At 45.7% G+C, this 24265-nt stretch overlaps 1 protein-coding gene across 8 annotated transcripts in view; it reads left to right on the top strand.

The window, feature by feature from the left end:
* LOC129210105 (calcium-activated potassium channel subunit beta-2) overlaps positions 1-23427 on the top strand; it is a 153849-nt gene extending 130422 nt beyond the window's left edge. For 5 of the 8 annotated variants that reach the window (XM_054835638.1, XM_054835639.1, XM_054835637.1 and 2 more), the window contains exons 2-5: positions 5300-5410; positions 11964-12134; positions 14634-14829; positions 21277-23427. In XM_054835638.1, coding sequence (XP_054691613.1) covers positions 5300-5410; positions 11964-12134; positions 14634-14829; positions 21277-21561 — 763 coding nt within the window. In that variant the 3' untranslated portion in view covers positions 21562-23427. Of the gene's footprint in view, positions 1-5299; positions 5411-11963; positions 12135-14633; positions 14830-21276 lie in introns of those variants that run through there. The other 3 variants (XM_054835636.1, XM_054835642.1, XM_054835643.1) reach the window with 3 other exon arrangements.
* Positions 23428-24265: the final 838 nt, after the last annotated feature.

Genomic DNA, 24265 nt, shown 5'->3' with positions numbered 1-24265 from the left:
ACAGGGGAATTACCAGCTAGGTGTTCACTTGGTTTCTGATTTGCATCGTCAGTGCTTGTGTGTGAAACCTCCCTTGGTACATGTGTATTGGGGCTTTCATGTCACACCACAGCCATGGCCGCAGTGAGTCTCACTCAGATACCCCAGGCAGACACCTGCTCAGTTTTTACCACCTAGTTGGGTTTCTCCTCACCCTCTCCCTGGTGTAGCTCTACTTTCATCTACCCCTTCTTACTGTCATGGACCATACCTATGAGTCAGAAATTTCAGGCACTGGTTTTAGTCCTGGCTCCAGCTCTTCCATTCTTTCAATACCAGCTCTAGAAAACTCCCCTGGATCATCTCCTGAATCAAATAGGAACATCTTAATTTAGTAGTTACCTCCACCACTCTGCCTGGAAAACTCTTCCATGCACTGAGGCACCTGAATGCCAGACTACCCAGCAATCAGGCTGCACTTTACATCAGGAATTCCACAGGCCATTTTATTTATTCTTCCATCCTTCATCACACAATATTTCTCCCTGTTTTCTGGTTCAGAAAAGCCATAGGAAAACATACTGTCATCAGCCATAGGCATGGGTAAGACCTGTTGGGGCACAAAGCCTAACTGTCCATATTCAGTAAATTCACCCCAAAGTGTACAACCATCCCCTTGCAGGCTGCCTTGGATGCCTGGTTTCAGCCTCTTCCTTTTCCCGTGGGCAATGGTGGGTGGGACCACCCCAAAAAAAACCACTCCAGCCATGAGAGAGACGAAACATGTCCCATCACTCTACAGCAGCCACCCTGTCTGCCCAAGAACTGGCACTGACCGCTGTGTTGTGACACGGAGAGATGTTAAAATGTGGACTGGCAGGAAAACTCCAGGGCTCACAGGGAACTGCCTTGGGGTTCAAATGAATCCTCTAGCTGGGAAATATTGGGATGAAGCATCCAGAGTGCTTGGCAGCATGGACAATGCAGGATGTGGGTGTATTCAGACAAAGCTTAAGACGTGGGTTATTGTATCTTCAGGTGAATGTTTAGCTTTTGTTGGATTTGATGACTCAGGGTGTCTTTTATGAGACAAAATTAATGCAAGTGCTACTCTTTTTGCAGTGGCCACATTGCCCAGGAAATGAAATGCCATAAGGGGAGCAGAGCTCATTAGTTTGGTGCCGTAAATGGTTCTCCAAGGTCCCAGAAACCCTATGATTAACATAAACATAGAGGCAATTACAAATAAACACACATATAAAACCCAGCTTTCCATCTAAAAACATGGCCCGCAATATCCCTGTTTCACAAATGTGGTGACCTAGAGGTAAGGGACATCTCATACCAATCATGACATAAACCAAAGCCTGAGGAAGGAACACAGCCAGACCAGAGTGAAAGTGAGGACAACAGGGCATGTAATATAGGTACCAAGGTACCAGCTAAGGATTTTGAGATTCACCCTCAGAATTACATCTTTTTTGGAGAAATTTGAAGCAAATGCTGCCCCATTGTGTTTTCTTCACACTGCACTCCTCTCTCAGGTGGTTGCTGTTGGGTGGACATGTTGACACTCTTTAGAGCAGGGCAAGGTAGTTCAAATCTTATAAAAACTATCTCAAGCTTTCATCTTGCAAGGGCTGAAAAAGTGGAAACCTTGTCAGGTTTTCTACTGCGTCCCATAAAATTCACCAGAAGGTAATGTTCAAGAGGAGGATTGAGAACAGGGGAAGATGAGATGAGTGGGTCAGCCCTGGGCAGACCCACCATGTCAGCATCATGGGCCCTCAGAACAGCTCCTTGGCCAGTGCAGAGCAGCAAAGTGCCCTGGGCACAGGCGTACATGTATTCGTAGGAGATTGTACACTTTTTACTCTGTATTTATTCAGAATAGACCCAAACGCCAAGAATGAGTCGTGTTTTGTAAAAACCAGAGCGTGGCCTCCTTGCCTGTCTCTGTGGCAACCGTGCTGAGAAACAGTGTGTTGATGCCACACTGGGTAAATAATGAAGGAGGCAGCGATGTTCAGGCAAAGTCAAGCAGAAAGTGCAAATTCCAACCCAGCATCCTGACTCCAGCAAAAGTCCCATCAAGAGCAGCAGTTTGCTAGTAACCTGCCCTACAGGAATATCCCCTACAGACTCCTGATTGATAGTCAAAAAGCAGCTTGAAGCACCTCTACTAAACTGTTTTTAACAGGTATTGTCATGACTTTAGGTGCTCCGTCTGTTCAAGCAATAGCACATTCCACTTTTACTCTAAATGCTAGGCTGACATCCTACAGTAATGAGCTTCACAGGCTGATTACTTGTTGCATGATAAAAATACATTGCCAGCAGCTGACTCAGAAAGGCAATGGGCAAAAAAAAATTAGTGCTTCTTGTCTTCTCAGAAAAGAGAGAAGGGACAGGGAAGGAACGGGGTTCAGTCCTGCCTTTGGATTAACTCCAGAGAGGAGAAAGGCATGGAAGTTTACTGACTGACCTGGTGGAGCAGGATGTGGTCATGTAGGTTGTAACCATTCTAGGTTACAAGTCCTCCAAAGGCCTTCAAAGGAGCGTCTGGGGGAGTTTGTGTTGTTCCTGTTCTACAAAAGGCTCTTACCTTACAACTAACCCCCACCTAAGGGGAACATGAACTTTAGTTGTTTATGTCTGACCTCTGCTGTGATGTCATCAGTGTAACAATTTTACACAAAATTAGGTGTGTAATTGTGTGTTAAATAGTGACGGTTAGCTTGGATTGCCCAACTAATGAAGCATTAATGCTATCACATATGGACTGCTCCAGGGCACTGGCACTATAAGGGAGTCTGAAATCACTCTGACTCGGGGCGGGGGGGGGGGGGGGAAGAAAGACACCCCTTTTCCTCCTCTGGCACCCCCTTGCTGGGACTGACCCCTCTCTCCCAGCTCTTGCCCCAGCAGTGCTCCTGCAGTTTGCTCTGGAGCTTGTGAACCTGCCTCCCTGCCCAGGCAGTCCTGGCCAGGTGTCCCTGTTGACTCAGGCAGCAGAAGCTGCTGATCACCTCTAATGCATGCCCAAGTTTTGCTTAATTAAGAACAGACTCTCTGACAGCATTCACCACCATCTCCTGACTTCTCTGGGACTGCTTAGGCTGTGGCAGTGCAGCCAGCCAGGCTTTCTTGCTGTGCAACTCACCTATGACATCCTAAAGGGTGCAGTGGCAGAGATATATACATAATTTTATTTTCCAGCATTAAGGGGCTCAGCCTGGGACAGGTCTCAGTCCAATATCCAACGTGGCCTCCAGGCCCTCGGATCATCACTCCGAGCCCTCCTGCATTGCTCAACGCAGAAACACCAGCGCATTTGGCGCAGGCTTGGCAGTCACTGTTGTGCTGTCTGCGGTAGCATAGGCACAATCTTACGTATCAAGTGAGGATTACACCCAAGGCCCTGCAACCCAAGTTTCTGGCCACGATCACTATAAAAACACTTCTTAGTTGGTGGCTATATTGATTAGATCCTGGTAGATGCTATCTCACCTAAACTATAGTTATTTCAGGGAGGAAGTGCCTCTTCTTACTGTTTAATCCCCAATCTTAACTACAGTGGTTGTAAGGAAGGAAAATACTTTTTGGCTCTCAGCTGCAGCGATGACCACAGAGTCAGGGAAAGGGCTGGGGGAGATTCCCCTCCTTCTGCCCCCCTTTTCTTGGGCCACCTTCTTGTCCAATTCGCTGTGCATGAATGCAGCACAAAAGCTTTGTCAGATATTACCGTCTGTCATTTCAAGCAAGGTCCCTGCCTGGAAGGCCCAGTCCTGGGCCAGCGTCTCTCAGCATCGCAGCGACAGGGAGCAGCAGGACCCCAGCAGGGAGGAGGTGACGGGGTCACCAATTTGGCCAGTTTGCCCAGTTTGTGAGTTTGGCCTGGGTCTGTGCCATGGACCCTGTGGTGGGGCTCTGGGCTGACTCCGGATGGAGAGCCCGGTCCCTTGGCGCCCATCAGCCTGTCTGCATACAGATGGATTTTGGCTCCCGTCCATGTCAGTCTTCCCCTGCATCCACCTCTACAGGATTTAAGTATTCTCTCAGGTTCGCCACTATGCAAATATTGAAATTATCCCTTTGCATGATTATGTAGATAGTGACATTACAGACTTTTTCAGGTGAGGAGCACTGAGGAATTCATGTGCCTTCTCTGCTGACAGCATCGACAGCCAGGTTTATTTTTCAGTGGGCTAAAGAATGGCCCCCAGCATATGTAAAACTTCAGCATTGAAGTATTTGGTATCTGGAATATTTCTTTTTTTCTTGAGCTTTTCTCTGAATGCAGTAAAAGCACAAAGTGCTGTGCCATGAAATAATGCCAAATACAGCCCTCACCAAGAAGGGCCCAGTTCTCAGAGATCGAGATTTTAACTGAGCCTCACTAAAACCAGGGGCAGATTAGGAGGAGCTACTAGGGGACTTGTAGGCCCACTAGCAGGTCCACTACAGCATATGCTTCCAGCTTCGCAATGAAGTTACCATCTGGAAAGATGGTTGTTCACATTTAGTTGATCTAGGGTAACCAAAATGTGCTAGGAATAACATAGATACAGTGAATGTGCCTTGACTTAGGGCAAGAGAGAAGCAACACTTCTTGAGATCCTTTCAACTCTCTATTTCTGATTCTATGAGATGTAATTAACGTATAGGGCTCAAATTCAGTCCTTAAAATGAAACCCCTCACACTTTTACCCTGTTCAGAAGACCCTGAGAACCTGAGAGAAGGCAGCAGGTCTCATTCCCTGCTGTGAAACAAAGAAGCCCCTGGGCAGGAATCTAACTGGTCTGGCCAAATGGCCTTGGAACAGTAATTTCTCTGTGGGAAAAGATATTTTTGTCACATCAGTTACATTTCCACAAAATGCTTCATTTACTTCTCATACTTGTGTCTCATACAGACACCTTCCTTGAGAGCCTCATCGCACTGAGAGCTGCCATACAACCAATAAGATGTAATGAACGTGTGTGTGCTTAAACAATAGCCGCTTTCCACCCCCAAAAGACTGCCATAAGATCATTGGCTACAGCTATTATTTTTTCTTAAACTACCGATGATTTGCAGTGTGGAGCACAGCTAAGCCTGATTAGCCAGGATCACATTTTACCAGTGGGGCTAATGAAATTTATTCTTCATTCCCACGCGCTGATCTGTCATCCCCATTATTTTACATCTCACCTTGAGTTAACAAATGGTCCACCTTCAGAGCACACTGGGCACGGCCACAGGGGATTTGGCACACTGGCTATAATGTGTTCTGCCGCGTTGGATGGGCAGTGACAAAAATTATCCCTCTTCCCCCAGGTCCTTCCATCGTCCCACTGCAGCAAGCAAAGCCAACACTGGGCAACCCTCTAAAATGTTTATTTGGACCAGTGGCCGGAGCTCTACATCTTACAGACATGATGAGAAAAGGTAAATGGCATCTACACTGATTCTCTCTTATGGGTTTGAATCTTTAGGAGTGTGGCCTGTAGCTTCCCTTCAGTGGTGGCACTGAGGGGGAAGGAGGAATGCAAGGGGTGTCCCCCCTTGCCTCTCATCCCACCAGCTACTGCTCCACCAGCAAGACCAGCTGATGAGTGCCAGGGTTAACGTGCCAAGACAAAACAGAGTGGAGGGACAATGTCAGAGCCATGGCCAAAGTCTTCCTTGTTCCCAGGACATCAGCAGCACACCATGACCATCTCTGAGGTCAGCACACACACATCGCACATCTAAAAGCACACTAATCCCCAGCCAAAGGTTTGCAGCCCCAGCTCCAATGCCTGTGAAGCCTTTATGCCTTTTGCAGGTGTCCTGCTTCCAGCCATCAGCCCTCACCGCTCCTGCAGCCCCCTCCAGACAGCACACATGGTGTCTCCTCTCCCCCAGCCGGATCATTGCCCTGTATAACTTTAACTCATCTGGATGATGCATCCAGCTGTCAGAGATGTTTTCTGTTTGTATGCATGCGTGTGTGAGGATGAACGTTTGCGCAATGCATTGCACAGTGTCTGGGGGATGACAAGCAGCCCACCAGCCCACTTAAGTGGTGTTGCTGGAGGGAATAGGCTGAAGGAGATGGAGGAAGACATGAGTTACTGGATCTCCCAGGGCAGCAGCGAGTTACACACAAGAGAAGGAAAGGGAAGGAGAGGTTTTTAACTCTGCAGCACTCAGCTGGGAATGAAAGAAGTTAAATATCACTGATGAAAGAACAATTGTCAGTAATGGTCAGACTCATCCTTCCTAAATCTTTCTCCTTTGCAGTGAGATTTGCTGAACAACTTGTCTTGTCACAACCAGACACCTTTCCCTTTCCCTTTCCCTTTCCCTTTCCTTTTCCTTTTCCCTTTCCCTTTCCTTTTCCCTTTCTTTTTCCCTTTCCTTTCCTTTCCTTTCCCCCTTCCCTCCCTTGCCTCCTCTCCTTCAGTTCCCCTTGCAGTCACTATTAAATGTAATCACAAAAAATCAGACTCCAGTGAAACAAAAACAGAGGTCGATGTATCTACAGTGCCAATTAGCAAAACACACTCTTCAGTTATCTAATGAGACATTACTGCTGGCATCTGCTTGGGAAAATGCACCCGTGAGTTCAGGCAGAAGAGATGCCCTCAGGACGCCAAGTTTCTTTGGAGAATTGGCCCATTTGCTGAACTTTTCTGCAAAGGCTGCAAGGTGTTCAGCTCTTTTGATAATCCGATCCCAAGCAGATATTTTGAAGACACAAAGGCCAGCTTGGCAGCAGATTTCCATGGACTTTCAGTTGGAGCTGGTTATCTAGCTGCCTCATGTACTTTTGTAAGTCTCCTCTTTAATTGAATTTTCCCCAGGCTAATGTTCTGCATTAAAACACTGTCATGGACAGGATGGCACAAGGTTAGACACTTGCAGGAGATATCTGCCCACACATTGGGCTGGCTGGAAGCCATCTGCTCCTGATTAGCATGGCCTTCAGCTCACACCAGGCCTTTCAGTGGGACTTATTGACTTGGGCTGAGTGCTGTGCTAAACCAGGCTCACCAGCGTCTGGTCCGCTTAAATCCAGGGCAGAGCTTGCCCTGTCTGCCTGCAGAAATAAGGAGGTAGGGAGCAGTTTCTTTTACTTACACACCATAGTAACTTCAGGTGCCTTTTCAAGCCTTCGGGTGGGTTTATTTCCCAGGTGGTCCTGTAGAGCCATACAGAAGGAATTGTTCATACCCTGTGAGTGATTAATAAAATGCAGAAGGGAAAAGGAGGAAGAGAAAATGGAAATAGAAGAGTGCTGACCACAGCCTCAGGACTGCAGAAGAGAGGTGTGAACACAGAGCAAGTGTTGCTACTGGGAGAAACTCATCCACCAGTGTCTGGCAGTGATTTTAACACATGTAAGGTCACCAGCAGCATTACTATATCAAGCACTAGTGCATTTTAGAGAAATGGCTTCCCCTAAATGACCCTTTCCTAGGAATTTTTGTTCTTTAAACTTCAGGTAGGAAGATTGCCATGTGGAGCAGCAAACTTGTCACCTAACACATGCTATGACCACAGCCTTTAAGGGACTGCACCGTAATAATAACCTGTGCAGCAGTGGGTCACTTTCAGTGGAGGAATCACCTCCTCCTGGGTGGAAGGTATCTGTCAGACATGTCTTTTTGCAGGATCAAGCCCAAAATGTATGTATTTCATTGCTGTTTTAGACATCCACTGTTCCCCAACTGCCACTTTTTATACTTCAGAAACCTAGCCAAGCCCTCGGTCTTTCTCAGCTGTCAGTTAGGCTTTCCACAACATTGTAAGCTTGGAAAACTAAAGCACTGTTTTGGTTTGGTTTGGTTCAGTTTGGTGGGGAAGAGGGAAAGAATGGAGTGAATGAAATCTGTTCATATCAATAGGATTCCTTCTACGACCATCACTGAGACTTTTGTGAGAGCTCCAGAAACAATTCCTGTTGCCATAGCTCTAATAACAAAAACTGTTGCAGCTAAATATACCCTGTAAAGAAAAATGTAAAGAAATTGGCTTGTGAGCACAAAGGTTCCTGAGTTGGGAATTCTGCAGGTTTCTACAGGAGGGGTTTTTGACCCTTGCATTCAAGGATTTCTGATATCAGTAAACACCTCAACATGAGGTAATTTGAGTGACATCTGCATAACAACCGTGATATCAGAGAAGTGAATGTGAATTCAAAGTCACCCTGAATAATTCAGGCAGGAGGTATCCCCATCTGATGAGCCCCGTGACCGCGCAGTGCTGGAGGAGGCAGCATCTCCCTCAGTGCCACACCATGGTCCATTGGCAAGGGAAGGGATTTGAGGGCAGGTAATTTGTGTTTATTTAAAGAAAAAAAAAAAAGTAATTGCAGGTGCCTGGTTGTTCTAGATTTTCAGGGAGGAAACTTGACCCCCTTTGCAGCATTCCTACATCTACCCATTTTGGAATAAAACAAGAACTGTTGTACTAGGTGAGAAAAAGCATTACTTTAGCCCCTCCTGCTCTTCGTGGCACTGCCCAGTTGCAAGACTTTGGCATATCAGACCATTCTAATATGTACCAACCCTCTAAAATGTTTATTTGGACCAGCGGCTGGAGCTCTACATCTTACAGCTGCGGAGCAGTCCTGTGCCAGCAGAGCACAGAGCACATAGGATGCATGTGGCATGCCTGGTCCTTCACGTAACCGAGTGCTAAAAGGCCATGTCCCTCACAATGGCAAAGAAAGGTCTTGGCTGCAGCAGATAGGAGCAACTCTACAGAAGACATAGAAATTTTTATTAAGGCCAGTCGGCTTAAACCAGCACTCTAATTCTCCTTGACTGTCTCGTGTTCAGGCTGACTAATGTAACCTGAGCTGCCTGATTTCATAACACAGGTCCTCCCTAAGCCTTCCTCTGGAGATCACGTAAGGAGCTGCTGACCACATTGCAGAGGGATCCCCACACTGCTGCTGTGCAGAGAGATACAGAGAGGGAAATCTCTGCTCTGTTCTCAGCAGGCATGGTCACAGCCGAGATTTCCTCTCTGGCAGCTGAGCCCAGGTAGAGCGGCCAGCCTGTACCCTCTGAGCAATTTCGCAAAAGGGACACAGAGATTTAGCAGGGGAGAACTTCAGTTTGGAAACAATCAGAACAAAGACCGTTTGTCCTTGGAGGCTTGCTTTCTACTAAGTGTCTTTGCACTGGGCAGAGAGATCTCATGTTCTGACAGCGGGGGCTTCTTTAAAAACAAACAGCCCCCATCGGTGCCATATTTGGGGAGTTATTACAGGTAATCATAAGTATTAGATGGAGTCACCTAGATGAGTAGTGTCTGGGATGCGGTGATCTGTACTTAAACACACAGCAGCAGTCAGCTAATTGTGGCTGTGGAGCCCTGGGATCCAAAATCAGCCAGCTAAGCACAGCTCTCTTCCAGCTCACTGAGCAGAAAGAGGTCCCTGGGCTGTGCCAAAAGTTCACACATACACAAAATCCCCCCCACGGAGCAGCACACACAGGTGTGCAGGCCACCGCTGCTGCTCCAGCTTAGGAGGTGCCGAGGCTGCTTCACTAGTGGCAAAATATTCTGTGTGCTGTATTGTGTTTCCCGAAACCAGGGCACTCGGGGGCAAAAACGTGAATTCTGGTAATAGCAGAAGTTCCCAGTATCATACAGAGCAAATTGGCACCTCCCCAGCACAGACGTGAGCAGGGAGGATGAGGAGGGACGGTTGCTCAGTGTGTCTCCTGGGCTGCGCCAGGACCGGTGCGTCACGCGCTGGCACGTGCCATGTCACCGCACGCCTCAGTGTGCGTTACCAGACTGACTCCTGGCAGGGATTCAGGAGAAAAAAGCCCTCAGTGGGTGCACCAGGCTACCACTTTTCTGTTGTTCAGGGCTTTAAATAACAAATATTTGCAAAAGAGCAACCCAATGACTGCTCCGAGCACGACCCCCAAGGCAGAGCTTTATTTAACTTTATTTACCATGGCGGGCGAGTGCGGGACATCCGCCTGGCAGGCGGTCACTGCACACCGTGCCCTTTGCCAGTCACCTGCCAGATAGATCATTTTTACAACATATCCTTCAGTCCATCCTTTTTTACCTCTCATTGCATGTTTCTTGGCTCAGGGCCACATGGGAAGTATTTGTAACCATTCTCAATTAACTATTTGTTTTTAAATTGTCCATTTGTATCCCTTTTATGTCCTAGCTGCTCTGGTGACAGTAGTGAGCGATTGCACTGTGTCTGTTTTATGTCTACACGCTGACATAAGTTATGCTGTGTGATCGGTTAATGTGCTGGAACTGCATGACAATCTCTGCCTTCCTGCCTGCTTCCATTTGGGACCAATGCAAATCCTAATAGCAGCTCTCAGAGTTAAATACAGTTTGATAAATAATAATAGAAAAGTAACATTAGATTATTACTCTACATTATTTCTTTGAAGGCAATTGCATCTGCCAGTTCACAATATATTTTTTCTCCCCAACACCAGAGAAAAAATCGACAGACTGAATTACCATTTCATTTTCAGCTAGGAAAACATTGTCAAGCTTTCAAGGATGGTTTTGAAGGGAAACCACGGACATCTAAAGATGTAAATTACAGTAGGATGAAGAAACCTCAAAGGGTCTTAAGTATGGGAGACTATTGACTGCAGCATCATCTAAGCAAGATTTTTGCTATAAAACCCCATACCATACGTATTTTTCCTGACTATGACTCATCATCTAAATACAAATTCAATTCCAGTTTCAGGGAGTTTATGATTAAATCTATTTTCTTGTTTCTGCTACGTTTATGTATGATTTTACATCTGTCTTAACTCTATTTCTTCTTCCCTATTGGTAAATGTAAGTTATATGGTTGGTCTGACACACAATGCTTTTTTCCAAGGTTGAGTGAAGCGTGGTGGTTTCAGTTGAAATGAGTGGTGGGTTTGCTAGGGCCCAAAGTGATGTTGATGTTGCTCACCTGCCATTTTGCAGACAGTAGAAGAGGAACTTCTTCCACGTGTACTACTATGTCCATGTTATGGTGGTGCCAGGGCTCAGAGGTGTGCGGTTCACATGCTTCGGGTGCTGCCTGGATGATTCAAAAGAACCGTAACAGAAAACACAGGAGATTTTGACCAGCCTCAGGTCTGTAAGTACATTTTAAACCCACAAAGTTTGAGTGTGTTTGAAATGTACTCAAATATTTCCTTCTTCACCATTGTGTCCTCATGACCCATTGAATCATCAAAGGCTCAGAGATGAAAGAAGGACTTACGGTTAGAAAATGCAAAGGACTGTCTGCTGAAGGGGGAATGGTTTGTTGTATCTTCTTTTTTTTTTTTTTTTTTTTTTAATCCCAGAACAAATAGCTTTGGTGGATAATTGTCTGCGAGGGTTTTCACTGTAATGAGTAACTGGGCTTCCAGAAAGCTATTTTATAAATAAAGTAAATAAGCTCCCAATCAAAAAACCCACAGAAATCAATTGCAAAATCCCCATAGTGTTTCATGAGCTTTGAGTCACACTCAAGGCAGAAATTTCCCCAAACCACTAGCCTATAGGGAATCCAAAAAGAACGTGGTCCTTTCAGATAATTTCAGTGATGACTTTCTTCAGGCTGTTTTCTACATAAGACCTGTTACCATATTCAACTGAAGAAAAGACACCTCAGGTACCTAAACTTCTTCTAGTGGCCTAAGTTAGCATTGACAGGTCAAATTCACCTGTGGCATAATTCAGCTGAGCCAATGAAGCTGTACCAAAGAAGGATTTACTGAGCTGGAACAAGGGTCTAATCTTTATATTTGCTACAAGAGTTTTTTGCCTTTTCAGAAATGGCTGTAAGTTATTTTGGAGATGCGTAAGTTTCCAGCAGGTCAGAGTGAATCCGATGAAAAAGGACACCTGAGGACCCTTAAGCCTTTCTCTCCCACGAGATGGGTATGGAGGTGGAACTACCCACCCTGTAGAGGCTTCATTGATTAAATATGAACTTCACATAAGAATGTATTATTTTCAACCTCAGAAATATTTACCAAAAAATCAGGGATCACGATCTACTGGACAAAAGGAAAACAGTCACAGCCCTAAAAGCCGGAGAAGACCGAGCCATACTCCTTGGGCTGGCCATGATGGTGTGCTCTATCATGATGTACTTCCTCCTGGGAATCACCCTGCTGCGGTCTTACATGCAAAGGTAATTTCATGATGGTTACCCTGATCTCACACTCTCTGCTTCAGCTGACTTCATGTGGCTTATTCTTTTGACTCTTTTTATTAAAGTTTTATAATTTTTCCTTTGGTCAACATAGGCCTGATTCTGCACTTCCTTACCCCGGTATAAATTAGGCATAACTGCAGTGAAAGCAAGTTGAGTAATACTGGCATAAATAAGGGAAGAATTAGGTCCCTCTTTGACAAAATCTTGATCCATAGGCTTTAGAATTGCCACAGTTTAACCCCAGTATAATATCCGTACCAGCTGGTCGGCAGTCTGCTGAGCCCTGTAAGCGTCTCAGGGGCTGTTGCTGCGAAGCCCAAACTCAGGAGAAAAGAGCAAAAATATTTAGCAGCCTCGAGAAACAACGCACTTTCAAATGAAGAATGGAGAATTAATTTTGGAAAGAAATCAAGCTGCTTTGTAGCATGTAGATTTCCATGTAGGTTATTACTTTCATTTTAACAAGTGAAATCCACCTGAAATACAGTAATTTGCTGAAAGTGAAAGATCATCTTTCATCGTTATTGCACTGCACTTAATTTTTCTGAGGCCTTCTCTGGCTTCCTTCTCTGCCACGGAGCAGAAAGTTTGGCCTGTGATTCATTAGCAGCATTTGAAATCAGTTTTCAAGCACCAGCCCTATTTAAAATCCAGCCCAGACTGTAATAAGACTGTCAGCAATGTTTTTTCTGCCCTGATCAGTGGAGTTAGGAGAATGAAAAATGTATAATTGGGGATCAAAACATTGGTCTGTCATGCCCAAAACCAGCCTGAGGCAGCGGCCAATACTCGGCGCGTTTTGGCTTATCCACCACAGGCTGCTTCTTTCGGCATGTCCAGTAAGTACCTACAATTAACTGGTATGAACATCCTCAATTATATGGGTGCACCTGCAGGAAAATATTCCTTCTTGACCCCGCAATGATAGGGGAAAAGTACAATGCCTGAGGATGAACTGTACTGATTTGCAGCATCCTATTTGTGCAGTAAAGGTATTTGTCCCTTTTTAAATCCAGGCAAAGTTTAGATTTTGAAAACAGAGATCAAGGCCTGTTAAATATCCAAGAGTATTTGCTCTTCCAAATTGCTCTCGCAGACCTTTCAGCAATGTCAGGGTCAATTGCAGAGGCTGCTAAGGTCAAAACTGCTCATGTGGAAACTATGTGAAAAATTGCCAGAAGATATCAAAGCACCTATGAAGTATCAAATATTCCATCTTCACAAGTCTGTTGTAGGTAGGTGTTACTTTATTACCCCCATGCATGAATAAAACAGCAGCCAGAAAGGTGAAAGTGAGGAGAAGACAACCCAGGAGTCTTTGCTGTCACTTCTCTTCGCACAGCCAGATCTCCTTAGGGGTTATTCTCCTTTACAGACAGCAATACCCCTCCAACAAAATACTGCCTGGGAGGGGAAAAAAAAGTCCTTTCACTTGATTTCCCCACAGAAATCATAGCATAATTTAATATAAATGTAAAACAGAATATACAAGCAGAATTACTGCCAAAGTAAAATACCAAGGGAATTATTCAGAAATCTTTGATATCAGTTGCCGTGTAAAGCCTTGTGTAGGTTTGGCAAGGGGCAAGCAGACCCTCAGCCCGTTCACGGCGAGGGGTAGGACAGCCGCGCTGGGTGTGAGCTGAGGGGCTGAGCGGGGCTAAAGAGGAGCCCGGGGCGTGAAACCTGTCCCTGAGCCCATGAAGGACTTTTTACAGAGCCCTCAGCGTGCCCTTCCCGCTGCTCTCATCCCTAAGGAAAATACAGCTGTAGATTTTTAAATACATGCAAGAATCCCAGGCGAACATTGCCAGTGCACACCCAGTTTCCATCATTCCAGTTTTAGCCCAAGGTGAATTGGAGATAAGCTGAAATCCTCCAGAACAATTACATCAGTTGACTTAACTTACAGGAAACTGAGCAAGCTGCCACTAGAAAAAGCCTTTCCACAGGTGGAGCTGCATGCAGTACCACTTCTGTGTGACTGTGTCTTCATCCATATGCGTATACGTACCCCGATAATGCAAAGTAGTCCTCCCAGCCTCCACTTTAGCTGAATTGGACTTTGTGGTTAACCATCACGTCTTGGTCCAGGGTGTCCAGTCATGCAGCATCGCGTGTGTTGTGCTCTCCCCAGGGCAGGCTGCTGTTTTCTTCTCCTCTTTCTCTGCTAATTCCCTTTGATTTCAAATATACCTTCTCCGGACTAAAAGTTCCAGTTCCCTTTTCACTCATACATAGACATAAGTGAATTGGGTATTTTGGTGCCCAAAGGACAAACTTTGGGTACTACAGATTAATGCACACTATCTGTGATGTGTGACGTGAGAAAGTCCAGCCTTTGCTCAAAGCCCTGCAACATGCACCATCTCCTACAAGATGCCCCCGGTATATCTCTGATGGAAAGCCTGAGCTGTGTTTAGTGCTTATTGCCCACTTTTGCCATGCTCTAACGTCTCTTCTTTTCCTGCTTAGTGTCTGGACAGAAGAGGCTCAGTGCTCGCTTCTCAACGCATCCATCACAGAAACCTTCAACTGCTCATTTAGCTGCGGTCCAGACTGCTGGAAAATCTCTCAGTACCCCTGCCTTCAGGTGTACGTTAATCTCACCTCTTCTGGCCAGAAGCTTCTGCTCTACCACACCGAGGAGACAATGAAAATTAATTCTGAGGTAGGAGCACGGAATAAAATTTCTTCCTAAATGGGTTTCTGGAGAGCTGCTCACCTTGTTATACTCATTCCTTGCTTTAGAGCAATATAAGGCTTCCAGCTCCTGCTTCCCTGGTAAATACAGCACAGAAAGCAGAAATCTGCACACAAGCTGAGCTCACATCTCTGAAGGGGGCAGTTTTTCGCCTCCATCCCATGCAGGGAGCACAGCCTGTCCCACGTGGGGCGGTGGTCCCGGAGGCTGGAGCCTCCCTCGTCCTTCACCAGCGCGAGCAGTGCTTCACAGGCACAGGCTGGCGCTGAGCCCTTGTCACGTTGATACTCTCGTGGAGCTGTGGACAAGCCACTTCCCACCCAGGTATGGCTCTGCATGAGAGCAAACACCCCTAGCCATGTGCACGAGTGTCCGCAGCGGTGGGAATAGGAATGGCCTCATTACTGCAGGGCCAGGCAAGGCGACGGGGGCAGACGGGAGCCCTGTGTCTGACAGCAGACATGTCTCCATCTTGATCTCTGGTGAGAAACTCTGCACCCTGAGCATCTCCACTGAGGTCAGCTCAGCCGCTGGGGTCAAGGCACAGCACTTACCCCTGCGGATGGTGCAAAGATGCTGAAAATTTGCTGAGCAGGGACTGCCAAGATAAAAGCAGCAGCATAAAAATAGAAAACCTGGCTTTTGGACATGGGTAAGCTAAGGAGTCAGCCCATCTTTCTTGCACAACTTTCCCGATTCCACATATTGAACCAAAAAAATTATTTTTAACAAATCTACAGAAGAATTCCTCTCTCTGCTTCAGCAAGTACAAAATCCAGTGTAACTCCATCCAGGTGGGATGGAGACAGCTCCTGTCTGGAGGCTATAACGAACGCAGCGGAGGCACAGAAGGCATCTCCTCACCAGCCCACAGCCACAGCTGTGCGGCTGACGCAGCGCTGTGCATCACACCCAGGCAAGCGACTGCCTCTTCGCAGGTGGCTGTTTGCTGCCTCCGCGTAGCAAGGCAGAATCAGACTGAGAAACGTCCCTGTCCCCCCCTTCCCTTCTTTGTATCTACAGCACCTGGGTACCTAAGGCTGCAAGCGGCAGTGAGCCGGGGTGAGGCTAAGTCATTAGACTTACAAATGCCAGATTTGCATTAACTACTTAGTTATCCAAGGTCACTGAACCCCAAACTGTGGGTGCTTGGCAAAGCACAGCCCATAACAGCAGAGCCCCGGTTCAGGCTGCTGACAACATAACCTATTGTGTTTCTATTTATGGCAGCAGTTCAGTAGACCAAATTACTTCTGCATATTAAGATGAAGCGATATTAAAATTAGTCGAAGCACGGTGTGGTTGCACTGGGCCGGTTATTCTGCTGGATAATTAGCTCCTGTGGCTGAGAGATGAAGTCCCCTGGATCTGAGGTGCAAAATGCAGAACAGTGCCCCCAGCTTCCCCTCTGCTTCAGCATCAGTGCAGAAAGGAGGCACTCGCCACCCGTGAAGCCTGCGGCAGGACAGACCCCGCTTTCTGCTGGGGCAGAAGCGAATTCCATTGATGCTCATGCCGCAATTTGATTAAAACAGATCAGATGGGTCTCTGTGCTCCACTGGATTCAAAATCATGAGATTCAGCATAAATCTCCACATTCTGTTATTGATGATTTTTGCTTGCTGAAACGGACTTTGAAATTCTCGCAGATGCCGCCTCCTCTTAATTTAAGGTAGGCACAGTTAATACCTCTCCAGCCCAAGGTTGTTTTACAGGTTAAGCTCTGCTCTCAGGAGGATTCCTAGGTTTTCCTGACATGCTGCTGGCTATGTGACCTGAATCCTAATGCAGTTTTGAATGGAAGTTTGCAATGTCTATGAAATACCTTGCTTCTTGGGCCTGTCTGGGATCAGCAGAGACTCCAAGCTCCGATCAGCACGACCCACCTCAGGTCCCTGGACCTGCGCTCCCTCTCCCCTGGCTGGAGGGCAGCCCCGTGCAGCGGGATGAGCAGCCCCGAGCACGGCTGGTTTTGTGATGCTCCAGCTGGGTGCTAGCTGTCTCTCTCCATCCACCTACTCAGGTCTGCGTTTCCTATCGTTCTCTTTGCCAAATAAAAAAAAAAAAAAACCCAAACCAAAAACCAGCCCTCGCTCACTGAGCCCTGACATTACTGGGGACGTTGCAGAGCATGGTGCTTACCCTCTCAAGGCCAACACCAGTGACCTTCAAAAGGTCAGCATCCCCCCGCTAACCTCTCTGCCTCGCTGAGCACTGCCACGCACGCAGAGCAGCATCTGGAGCCCGTCTCTCTCCTCTCCCCACCAGCTAGCACGGATGGAGCAAAATCAAAATGCACTTTGATTTTAAATAATGATTAATCTAGGAGACTTGCTGTCTAACCTAGCTGTCATCCCACAAGGTGCAGTAAGGAGTAGGTGCAATTTATATTGAGATCTACAGCGTGCTGCTGCCAGTCTCTGGTGGGAATCAGAGGGAAGTAAATGGATACTAGTCGAGCTGCTCGAGTCTTTCCCAGAAAGGCGCATGAGATTTTTTTATGGCTTTTCATTGCTCCTACCATGCATACTTTATCTCTAGCCTTTAAGACAAGCCCAGCCCCTCATCAATGGTACAGCCGTAGTGGCTTAAATGCTTTCACAGCTACACTTTCCTTTCTCAGCCGTCAGAGGCTGTAACAGCCTCTGGGAGAGGTAATCGGCCGGTGTCCCCTCGTGCCTGGACCACGGAGGCAGGCTGTCACCCTGAGGAAGGGCTGCGGTAGTTACAGCAGTTCTAGACACCCCATTTCAATCTCATACTATATCATTTTGATTCTTTTTGTGTCATCGGAGCTGCTGCTGATTTATACCCGTGCTCCATAAGTGAGATAACAAGCAGGCTTTAATCACCAGAATCACCGTTATGCCAGCTATAACTGCCTGAGACTCAGAAATGACGGGGGAATCTCATGGTTTCCCGCTGAAGGTTCAGGTATTTATAACCCGGGGAGGAGTTTGCCTGGTGCGGAGGGAGCAGCGATGTTTGGTTGCAGTTGCCAGCAGACCCATTTCTGGGCTGTTGCTGGGGCATTCAGTCAGGAATCAATATCAGGTCAACGCAGACACAAAGTTCCTCCTTCAGCCCTCAGTTCAGACCTGTTGCACTTTCCAAGAGAGGTGTAAATTGACATCCTGACCACTCTCTCACAAAGATTGCCACAGCACATCTTATCAAAGTTTCCAAGCTCAGCGTGACGGGGACGTAGACCCCAACCACAGATACGAGAGCCATGTATTTCAGTGCCCAGCCTGAAGAGTTGCCCTCTCTGGCAATAGGGCCGTCAGTGTAACTTCATTGTCTTAAATGAAACTGCCCCCAGCTTTCCCGGAGATGTTGTGTGATCTCCATCCTTGGAGATATTCATAACTTGACTGTACAGGTCCCTGAGCAACTCCGCACTGAGCAGGGCATTGGACTGGACGTGTCCAGAGGTGGTTCATACAGGCTACCTATCCAGTCCTTTAAATTAGAAAAGCTGAGCTGGAAACGTAATAACAAGTTCTCTCCGTAACTGTCTAGTATGTCCTTCTTGTGATCGGATTGCAAGTAACACAAGAACCACTTTTCTCACGTTGTATCACGGAATCCTCACTTGAGGTAGAGAGCCAGACATTGTTTACTTTCAGATTTGCAGATTTCCACGTGTTTGACAATGCAGAGGTGTAACAGACCAGCATAGATTTAGTAGTCTACATTCACAGGTACAGCGTAACAATTGTGGATATAAAATTCCCTGCCAGGCATTGGAGAAAACTAGAAATTTGATGAAGATTAAACCAAAGAAAACACTCAAAACATCCCATTATCCATGTCTACCTACTTGCTCGCCAATGACCTGCGCAACATGGTAGACAGCAGCACAGCAGAGCCAGCCCTGTGCTATCCTTGGGATGTCACTGGGGAAGCCAAGGAGTGGGAGGACACCAGGAGCACCCCACAAACACAACTTAATGCATGCAGGGATTCCTTATGCTGAGGAGCTCCTCAAGGCTGAGGCCAAGATGCCTCCAGGAGCTCAGGAGAACTGGACAAGGCAGATGGCATATGGAGTGAAGGGCACCCATGTCTTGGAGGGTGCACGGGAGACCGTAGCCTGGAGAGAGTTTCAGTACAAGGAGCCTGGTTGAGAGGCAAAGCAAATCAACCTCCCTTGCACAACTGCATTTCACAGCCTCATGCTCCCAGGTCCTCTTGGCACAGGCAGCCCAACCAGCCCAACATGGCTGGTGGCTTTGTGCCACCAGGTGTAGGAGGCAACACCTCAAGTTCTGCTTCAGCATCAGGTTTCCTTTGAGAATGCTCGGTCAATACTCAGTCTTGCAGGAAGTCAGACCTCCTCCTGCTGCACTCTTGGGACATTTCCACAGACATTGAGTCCATTTGGGCTTTTATGTGCCTGCTGTTTTCTGTCAAGGGGGGAGGACTGGACTTTGGCAAGAGTGGTGAAGTCCTCATTTAGTCCCCTTTCTCAGGATAGTAACACCTGGGACTTTGAGAGACAAAAGCATATAGCACCAAACTTACAAGAAAGAAAAAAAAAAATCTGAGCTGGAAATACTGCTGTTACAACAGTGATAGCACATAAGTTAGTAAAAGACAATGAGGTATGCTTCACTGAGAAATTTCCCTTACTTATTAGATGATGACCTATTAAAGAGTCATAGGCACTGGAAGAGGGCTTGCAGCTCTGGACATTTAAGACAAAGCTGGGCAGAGCGCAAGAAAATATCCTGGAGGGAGCAGACCTGCACCAGCAGGAAGATGGATGAGATATTAGTGTCTGATATTTTCCATCTCTAATTTCTAGAGCTCTATGAAATATTCATAATGGCATTGCTGCCATGCTCTACCCTTAACGCTCCGGTCTGCTAACACCAGCGAATCTTTCTGCTGCAGTTCAAATCATATTCTGGCTAATAAACTTGCCAATGAATCAATCAAATCCTGTTACGAGGTTAATCCTTTGATCATTATTAGGACTAGAGATTTGTCGCATACATTACAAAAAGTCACAGCATAGTCATGAAAAAGAACTGAGGGACATTTATAAAATATATACATTAAAACAGTAATAATCAAAAGCCATGGGTCACATTATTTTAATCAAAACATCTTTTTTTCTTTGCAAAATTCACTTTCTCTCATTATCTGTAACTACTTTACATGCTCACCCAAGACAAGTAGGTTCAGCAGCGCAGGCAGGGAGCATGACAGGGACCCGCGATCACCCCATAACTGCCAGGGAAGGATGACCTGCTAGGTTTCCCCATGCATGTTCAATGAGAAGCTAAGCAACAGATTTTCCCCTGCTCTAAAGCATTTCTTGCCTGGGTAGGGAATTTAATCCAAATCCCGTGCAGGTGTAGAAATCCTTCAGGTGCGGAGGGGTGTGAATGTCTAGAAGAGAGCAGGGAGTGAGGTGCCCTAGGCTGCTCCCATCAATCCTCTTCCAGACCAGCAGCAGCAACAGCAAATTCAGGCGTTTCTGCTTTAGGTCAAAATCCAGATGCGGCTTCAATCCTTGTGTGTGTGCCCACCGCCTCACCAGCCCACACTATCTCTTTGCAGGGAATGGTCACCACAGCGCAGGGCCGCTGTCCTGCATTTTCCATGGAATGTCTTCAATGCATGGAGTCCATAAGCTATTTTTTTAATTCACTTGCCTTTAGTGTTCTTTGGGAATGCTAGGTTGAAACTGCATTAGATAGAGCCACTCCCAAATCTTCTTTTTTATGTGACGGAAGCTGAAATTCAAGCAGCATCTTCAGAGAGAAGGAACTGTTGGACTTACGTTGGGGTCAAGAGCAAAAACAAGACTAAGAGCCATCCTGGTGGCCAGGCTGATCTTCAGCTAGAGGTTGAATGAAAGTCTTCTGAGTTGTCAGCAGGAACTGCATTTTCTCCTAGACTATCTATTTATGCATTACCCCCAAGGGAAAATTTGTATAAAGGTCTCTCATCAGCCTCCTCCTCTGTGGGTGAACTCCTGTGCCCACTATAATCACTTTGATCCGATCCAAGTGAGATCTGAACTACCAGATTTGTATTTACAGAGAGTCAATTACCCATCTAACTGCGAGCATATGCATGCCACTTAAGATGAAGAGGTACTTCATCAGTTCCATTTTTGCATGTGTAAATTAGCAATAATAATATATTCACCTATCTCACGAGGCCGCTGTGCAGATTAAAGCATTAATGTTTGTACAGCACTTGGAGGTTCTCCAATGGGAAATTCTGTAGAAGTGCAAAATATTGAGTTTTATCTGTGATAAATTTATTATTAGCTTAATAGTATTCCACTCTTATTATGAAAAGCATAATCATCTTGAGATTTTCCTGCTCGCCACCTGAAAACAGACACTGTATCTGGTTTGGAGATGCATTTTTCTCCCTCTAATTTCTTCCCAGTGTTCATACATACCCAAGTGCGGCAAGAATTACGAGGAATCCATGTCGCTGGTGAACGTTGTGATGGAAAACTTCAGAAAGTACCAACGCTTCTCCTGCTTCTACGACCCCGAAGGTGTTCAGAAGAACGTGATACTAACCAAACTGTACAGCTCCAACGTGCTGTTCCACTCCCTCTTCTGGCCCACCTGCATGATGATCGGCGGGGTCGCCATCGTCGCGATGGTAAAGCTGACTCAATACCTTTCCCTCCTCTGTGAGAGAATCCAAAGGATCAACAGATAAAAACGAAAACTTCTCTGAGATTTAATTACAGCTAAAATACTGTTTTCTCATTCTTCACCAAAGAACCTTAAGTTTGTAACGTGCAAGTCTGTTATAAGTTCCTTACTATATTCTTATAAGTAGAGCAATAATGCAAAAGCTGTTCTATATGCAAACATGATGTTATTATTATGCAGACAACTGAAAAAAATACTGTTTTGTGTTCACCGTCTGTATGATCTTGTTTTTTGCTGAAACTAGTACTTCTTTCTTTTCTACAGCCAAGATAGGGCTCAGTGTGACCATTTGCCAAGCTTAGTCGATTGACATTTTCAATGTAAAGGATTCTGGGGAAAATTCACTGCTGGACAAAGGGAAGCCAACCACTTGCGCATCACTGAGGTCTCACCCCTGGCTCGGTCCGTTTGAAGGATTTGTGGTGTTGCTTTTTTATTATTGTCTGCACGGGTAGGGGGGAAAGCATTGATAGGGGTTTTCTTATGGTAAGATGGCACAAAAGGGACATATTTTGAGGCCAGGATAAGCATACAGTATGTTTAGCCTAAGTAGGACTTGGTGATGCTTTGTGTTTGCTCCCCCAGTTCAGAAGTAAATTTTACTCTCTGGTGTTTAAGGTCTTTTGGAAAACACTTCGGAGTTTTATTTTATTTAGTGCTATAATTTCCTTCTATCTTATCAGTATCATCTTTGTCACTTGCATAAGCTGTAGCCAAAAAAAAAAAAAATCACTGTGTTCCATTTTTCTATTCTAGTCTGAGCCCTATTGATGGAGATGGGACCAGAACACCTTATGTAAAAGTTTATTACTCATTTGTCTTGTATTTGCTACCATATCACTGTAAAGAAAAAAAATAACACAATCAGCTATTTTTTCATTTTTTACTTCCAACTATTTTAGATTTTTTTACTTGATATATATACAGATATATATATAAAGAAAAAGCTATATTATATCTAGTTGTGTATTGGAACTTGATTATGGGAGGTTTTTTCTTTGTTTTTACCAACTGGAAAGTAAACAGTATAACTCATGTATTTATAACCTTCATCCTTGGATAATATCATAACATGGAGGAGCAGCGCTGCAGGATCTTATCCAATATTCATGATGTTGTTTCAGTCAAAGGTCTCTCTTACTGTGACATCGGAATTGACAAAAATCTCATCTGATTCTATGGCTCTATTAACGGAATTGTTAGATAATCATAACAATACATCTGGAAATCTCTCCCGACCTTAACTCAGTATTCAGTGCTGGCTGATGTGAATTATGATTTCAAAGGCCCAGATACAATGATTTATTGGAAAAACTGAGATTCTGACTAAGACATTGTCCTATCTGTCAAATATTTACCACAGGGATCTTGCCAGTATAATTTCATGCACACTACAGTCACGATTTCTGCATAATTTATTTTTATTCCCCCACAGAAAGGATTCCTTCCTATGTTATATTTTAAAGACACCTCTCTCAGTTTCTCAGCCTGAAGGACAAACACGAGGCAGCTCCTGTGAGCACCCTGCGAACTCACTAGCGATCCAATAGCTCAAACAAACCATTTACAGGCCTTTTCAAACCAAGAAACTAACTTCCCCCCACCCCCGAAAAAAGACTGCAAAGTATTCTGCCTAGTTCATCTATATATAAGTACCTTTCCGCAACATAGCATTAAAAATTTCAAGATGTTACAAAACTTTACAAGTCATGCGAGTGTAACGTGAGCTGTAAAAAAATGAGTTCTTGGCAGTGAAAATGAACCTGCAATCTTGTAATCAATAGTATAATTTTCTTTAGGTAAATAAATTCCTGGAGGGTGGGGGTATAATCAGGGCTCCAAAAATATGTAATAAAAATATTAAATTAAATCTTCCAGATTTCAATATCTTCTGCCTTCAGGTCTGGCTTGTTTCATCAGACTTTTCTTTGTAGCTTCTATTACCAAGAAATGAGCAGGGCTGATGCAACAGGGAATTCATAAAGGTTTATTTGCAAAAATGTGGTTTTGATCATTCCACGGGATTTGCAGAAACCATCGGCAGCAGATCTGGGCACCCTCGACATCAGTGGGAACTGGAGTCGCAACGTCTTTGGTGGACTGACAGCAACCTTTATTCGACCACCTGTCCACCAGCAGGAAGCGTGACACCCCCAGTGCCAGCATGGGTCGGTGGACAGAGATGGGGACCCTCTGGTCTGCACCCAGCTCCCCACCCCTCTGCTGCACAGGGATTCATCGCCTGGTGCCCATGACACAAGGGGCTCCAGATGCTCATCATTATGACAAGATCAAAGACAGCTCCCATGGCGCATCTCCATCCTTTACAAAGTTCTCCCTTCAAGCAGAGAGGTTTGGTCCATGTCCTGTGTTGCCATCCTCATGGATGTCCTTCATCCATCTCCCCACTGGGCCACCAATGCCCAGGGAAGGACCACGCCACCGATTCACATGTGTGGCATCACCAAAGAGCTGTGGTGCCTTTTCCACGCTGCTGCTGACACTGACATTGGCCATTTACATGACAATTTACATGACCTGTGATGAAGCAGCTCTTTGGTTGTGCATGTGACATTTTCAGTGCCTGTTATTTGTGCGTTTTGTTTCTGGTGCCAGGAAAGCTGATTGTTCCTGACATTTACACATCAAACGCTGCTTTCAACATGTTGCGCCATGAACATTTCACCAGCGCTCCTGTGGGTGAAACA

The sequence above is a fragment of the Grus americana genome, chromosome 9, assembly GCF_028858705.1.
Source record: "Grus americana isolate bGruAme1 chromosome 9, bGruAme1.mat, whole genome shotgun sequence".
In the NCBI taxonomy this organism is placed as follows: Eukaryota; Metazoa; Chordata; class Aves; order Gruiformes; family Gruidae; genus Grus; species Grus americana.
The sequence above is the reverse complement of the archived record's forward strand: the minus strand, read 5'-3'. Positions and strand labels throughout refer to the sequence as shown.